General features: G+C 43.5%; 1 protein-coding gene across 2 annotated transcripts in view; it reads left to right on the top strand.

The window, feature by feature from the left end:
- Window positions 1–6049, top strand: part of Mak (male germ cell-associated kinase) — a 46826-nt gene that overhangs the window by 32330 nt on the left and 8447 nt on the right. For both annotated transcript variants that reach the window (XM_013016655.1, XM_013016657.1), the window contains one exon: window positions 5301–5432. In XM_013016655.1, the coding sequence (XP_012872109.1) occupies window positions 5301–5432 (132 nt within the window). The remainder of the gene's footprint in view (window positions 1–5300; window positions 5433–6049) is intronic.

Raw genomic sequence — 6049 nt, 5'->3', positions numbered from 1 at the left:
CAGAGCATGCTAGAGACTCAGACAAAGAGACTTGGTGAACAATCATTGCACAATCATATCTGAATGGGAGAGGGTGATATTTTGTTCCATGCTGGAGGAAGCAGAGGTAGTAGCAGATACAAAGAACACATAATTTTGGTAGTAGAATCCATAGGGTTTGCTGATAGATGAGCCTCAGTGATAGCACACAATGAAGAGTCAATATGGAGTTCTGAGTTCTTGACATGGTTGTTCTAGGAATGGGAGAGGACTGGGGTGTAGAGAATTAAAGCTGCATCTGAGCCCATTCAACATCTAAGTCAATGTATCTAACAGACAACTGAGTGTGTGGAGCTGGAGTGTGAAGGAAAAGATCCAGACCATGAAAGAGTTTATGATGTGCTTACAATAGAGTTTTGTCCTGTAAATACAAATAAGTCGTCTTTGGATTCCATTAGCTCCGAAAGAGAATCAAGTTAAAAAGCACTGTCTGTCTGTGTGACTATTCTGAGTCCAGTGAGAGGAGAGGTGATCTCTTTTGCATCAGTATGGATGCAGTCATCACATTCTAGATGCCCGGGAAAGGCCTCTGGGCGTATATGAAGATGGACTTCTCAGAGGCAGCTGAGCTTCCTGGCTGCCAGCCACAGTCACCACTCCCCACCAGCATGTCTGGGATGGATGGGTAAGGCAGATGAGACTGGCTGGTCTAGATACAAGTCACTGATACATGGCATATTTTTCTGTCCATCTTTTAGGCAACTTAGGTACATTTAAGCTCTAGGAATCTAGTTGGGGCCCCCTCCTGTGAATAAAATCATTGGCAAAGAAATAAAAAGATGAAACTGTGTGTAGTGATACAAGTTTGTGCTCTCACAGCTGCAGAAGTTGAGGCAGGAAGATGGCAAGATTGAGGCTAGTTTGCCTTGAAAACATAAGATTAAAGTGTAAAGGCAAAAAAAAAAAAGAACAACTCTACAACAACAAAAAATTGGAGTATAAGAGGAAAAAACAGAAAGAAGGGAAGGAGGGGAGGGAAGGAGGGAAGGGGAAGGAAGGAAGGAAGGAAGGAAAGGTTGCCTGAGGACAGGCCTTGGAAGCAGGAATGCAGTTAGGGAGCTATTGAAGGTCATCCCGGGAAGACATAATGATGGCTTATAGGTTCTGACCTAGTTCAGAAATGGACTTGTGAGTGTAAAATAGGGAGTAAGTGGGATTTCACATCCCAGGGGACTCCAGTCCTGGTGGGTGGTGCTGCGGTGTACTGAGATGGGGTGGCACATGCTGTCTGGGGTATTACAGTTGATCTCAGCTTAGATGGGGTGTTACTTCTAAGACTGCCTCGGGAAAAGCTGGGCAGTGGCTCCATGCATGCAGGCTCCGAGTCCACAGGACTGGATAGGATTGCTCACAGAGAGGTTGTGAGGGGGACAGTGTGCATTCATGTACAGGCAGAGGGGCCCTAGAGGATGAGCCCAGCAAGGGGAAAGGAGACAGCCAGACAGTTGAAAGGGACAGCCAGGAGAGGGCAGTATCCATCTACCACAAAGGGAAAACTTACTGGAAAGAGCTGTTTGCTGCTGAGCAATTGGGGAAGAAGAAATAGAAATGTGCCGGGGCTCGCGCCTATAATCTATGCTACTCAGGAGCTGAGATCTGAGGATCATGGTTCAAAGCCAGCCCAGGCAGGAAAGTCCGTGAGACTCTTAACCACTAGAAAACCGAAAGTGGCACTGTGGCTCAACAGGTAAAGCACTCGCCTTGAGCTGAAGAGCGCAGGGACAATGCCCAAGCCCAGAGTTCAAGCTCCACGACCAACAAAAGAAAAGAAAAGAAAAGGAGATAGAAATGTCTGGCTACCATTGACAGTAGAAAGATCCCTGTTCACCTGTGAGGTTTCAACCTGGAATGGCTGAAGGCAGGATCACCTTGCAGGGTGGATTGGACTGGAGACTGAAAATGTAGCCAACTCTTCGAAGGTATCCTGCGAACTGGGATGGAAGAGGTTCTTCAGTGGTGGAGACACAAGAGCAGAAGGAAATGATCACTTTCAGAAGGAGGAATTGGCCATGCAGGAGTGAAGAGAGTGAGGGAGGACCGAGGTTCTTAGAAAGTGACAGGAGCTGGAACTGATGTGATGTGCACATTTGAAAGTGTAGTTGAAATTGGCATTGAAACCCTGAGAGTGTGTCTCCGACTGCAAAACTAATGATGTAACAATTCCCAGAGCCCTAATCCAGGGAGAATACTTTTTTCTTGTTGTTAATTTTAAAACCTCAAGTACGGTTCAGGAGTGGAAATCTACTTCTCTAGAAGGGCGCTCTCTGCTGGTAGAAACAAGTACTGTGAAACACTGGCAAAACATTTGGTGGAGCAAAGGCACCCCATCTTCCTGGGTCTGCTCCCGGATATGGTTTTCAATAACATAGTTCTTTTCTTTTTCTTGTTTTGTCGGTCCTGGGGCCTGAACTCTGGGCCTGGGTGCTGTCCCTCAGCTCTTCAGCTCAAGACTAGTGCTCTACCACTTGAGCCACAGTGCCACTTCCAGTATTTTCTGCTTATGTGGTTGGTGCTGAGGAATCCAACCCAGGGCCTCATGCATGCAAGGCAAGCACTCCACCACTTAACCACCTTCCCAGCCCTCAGTAGCATATTTCAAGAGGAGATCTGTCAATCATTTCCTTTCTAAAAAGAAAGGTACAGCAAAATAACAAAGTTACTCTTAAGATGATAAAGAATTGTTTGAATTGCTAAAGCTGAGCCTTACTTTTTGTTATCCAGTTGGCATCTTTGTGTCTTGAAGGTGGTCACTTAGAGCTAGATGAGATAGAAGCTAAAATGAACTCAGTGCAGTCACTTGGAAAAACTTTATTGAGCACCTGTTATGACCCAGCAACTGTGCAGAGGACAGAAAGGGGGAATAAGAAGCAACCCCCTGCACCTATTAATGACACATACTTATTTGTATAATCGAATATCTCCAAGAATGAGAACAGTATACTGGGGACCCTCTTTAATACACTAAAAGCCACATATATATACATATATGTGTATATACGTGTGTGTATGTATGTATGTCACCCTGTAGGATTATGGGAGCTCTAGAAATGTACCATATAATTGCAGGGCAGAATGCAATAGCACTAAGGAATCAGCATCTGTGACATTGACCTCTGGGGAAAGAGAGACCTCATAGTTATGACTGCTGGTGACAGGCTATGTACTTGGAACAAGACTTTGAGGTTGTTATCTGTTATTTACAATGTGCCCCCTCCCTCCCCCTGCTCTTACCAGCTTACACAGACTATCTAGTAGAAATGCTATCTCTCAGTGGTACCCTCTGGTCTCACCCCTGCTCCTAGAACCCAGACCCACAGCACAAGCTGATGCCACCGCTGCCTGCTGCAGCAGCGCACCCTAGAGCATCTTTGAAACCCCATGCTGCCCAATCCTCTCCACATGAATCACATCAAGTCCTCCCCATGGCCTTTCCGGGTTAGTTTCTCCTATCTCATTTTAAATCTCTTAACATGACCGGAACTGACCCCTCCCCTCCGCTCCAGCCTCATGCCATAGCCACATCTTGTTCCTGCCACCTCTGAGCTGATGGGCGGTGATCCTCAGCCACCTCACCTTTACACCAAACAGACACCCCTCCACCCGCTGGTCATAAGGCTTAGATCAGCTCAGATCACCATAGCTGGTTGGCAAGACTCATTGCTTTACACCAGATTCTCCTACTAAACTGTTTGCACACGACAAATTATGTAATTAATTAGAATTATGAATGTCCCCTTGTTAATGACTGTCAGAGCCAAGAGTAAAAACTGATCCATTTGGGCTGCACACTTTTTCTTCTGTCTAGCACATGATAGGTGCTCAGTAAATATCCTTTGAGGCCAGAGATTACCACCATATAAGATGCATTGTTAAAATGTCAGTATTTCCTGCTTGGCATATGGAAGACATCCACAGAAAGTTTAGACACTAATAATTCACTTAGATCTTATTTCCAACAGATTGAACTCTTTATCTTAATAACTTCAGTTAAACCATGGTATGTGTATTTACTTTTTTAAAAAAACTACTTAGGAATATTGCCATGGCTGATTGGGTTAAAATATAATTTTAATATTCACAATCTATTCTTCAGTGAATTACATTTATGAACACTGTGCTCACTTTAAAAACGTTTTTACTCTCCCACACACTTTTTACTTCCATTTTTGGATAAAGATTTTTTAAATATGATTTTAATGAAATTCTTTAGTAGGAATTCAAAGATTTTTTTTAAATATTCACCTGCTGCAACACCTTCTTTCTCCAATAAGTTCCTCCCATAGTCCTTTTTGTAGGTGTTTATTAGAAGCTGAAATCCCTAAAGAGTTGTGTCTAAGAAAGAAATGGCTTAGCAAGCAACCCACTTCAGTAGAGCAACAGGGATGGGTGGCTCTTGAAGCTCATTATTTCTGCTTTCAAAAGGAGGGGCAGCACTATTAGAGATCTCATACCTGTGAAATGTTTTTAATGAATTCAGTTTGTGAAGAGCAAAAGCTCACACTGGGTACAAAAATGTCTTTAAAGTCTTTAACATCTCAAAAGTTCAACCAAATGTAATCATCAAAAGCAAACAAATGAAGAGGTTTGCAAATCTCCTCCCACATTAAAGCCACCATCTTTGACCACCCAGTACCAAGGCCTGAGGCTGACTTGACATTGCACAGATTGCAGGAAATCAAATATAACTTAATCTGTCCTTTTTCCCAGGTACACTTCCAACACCTTGTATCCAGGTCACAGGTGATAAACTGTAGGATTTACTATGTCTCATATACAAGTAAGCATTGCACACGGATTTCTTTAGAACTTGCTGGGGTTCCCTGAGTTCCACGTTACACGTCTGTCTTGCAAACCTTTGTGTCTGGCTAATGGTTCCCCGAGGCTCTGATTCAGTCTATACTCAACGTGAGTGAATGAGGCAGAACTGTCATGGTTATTTTTGCAGAGAACACACAGTGCCTCTTCAACTTTGAGACACTTGGCATGAATATCAAATGCTTGGTTTACTTATATGCTTCCATAGAAAATATGTTCTGATTATAAAGTAAAAAAGTGAAGTCTGTGAATAGTTCAGACAGGTGCTGAAAGCTCCAGATGACGGCAGGGCTCATCAAAAAGCAGGCACGTGCTACAGCTGGATGCTAAATTGATCTCTAGTCTCCTGGGCACAAGTATGTTTAGTCTTCATTAGACTGTATTTTGTATTTTTCCCTCAAGTTTGTGATCCCACCATAATCTCTGAGATGTCTGTTTGTCCTCAGGTGTAAATCCCAAGAACATGTCCTTCTTAGCCAGTGGAAAGGATCTGAACACATATGCTTGGAACAATTCATTATTTCCTAAGGCCCTGGGGCCCTCAGGAACAGGACTTGCTTTCAAAAGGAGTAACGCAGGTAACAGCAGAACACATTTAAATATAAATATGTTGTTTGCCTTCTACCCATGTTAATTAACTTGTAAGTATACGGCAACTATCTTCTTCCAGTGGAGATAGACAGCCCTGGAAAAGGCTTATGCTATCCCAGGCAAAGGTTATCCCAGAGACTCCCTGAGCACAAATAGTTGTTTGGTTTTTTTTTGGGGGGGGAGGGTTGTGGGGTTTTTTTGAAGGGTGGTCATTGGCCAAAGCCTCATCTTCTACTTAGTCTCTTTCCTAAATGGATCTGCTTTTATTAGCAAGATGCTTCATTAATAAGAATTCTTATTAATTAGGATGGTGTGCTTCCAGTTCCTCCCAAAATGTCACGTTTGGGATGCCAATCAAAGGGAGGGTTGCTGCGTTGAAGTCAGTGTTGAGAAAGAAAGCCACTCTTGTGTCCTTTTTAAAGTCAGGTGGTCCAACACTCAGGAGGCTTAGATAGGAAGAAAGTTCAAGGCTAGCTTGGGTTACATGGTGAGACTTTATCTCCAAAAAAAAAAAAAAGAGGGCTGGGAAGGTGGCTCAGTGGTAGAGCGCTGGTCTTGCATGCCTGAAGCCCTGGGTACAATTCCTCAGTACTACATAAGCAAA

Source organism: Dipodomys ordii, unplaced genomic scaffold (assembly GCF_000151885.1).
Source record: "Dipodomys ordii isolate 6190 unplaced genomic scaffold, Dord_2.0 Scaffold32, whole genome shotgun sequence".
Taxonomy (NCBI): domain Eukaryota; kingdom Metazoa; phylum Chordata; class Mammalia; order Rodentia; family Heteromyidae; genus Dipodomys; species Dipodomys ordii.
This window is presented reverse-complemented; position numbering and strand designations above follow the sequence as displayed.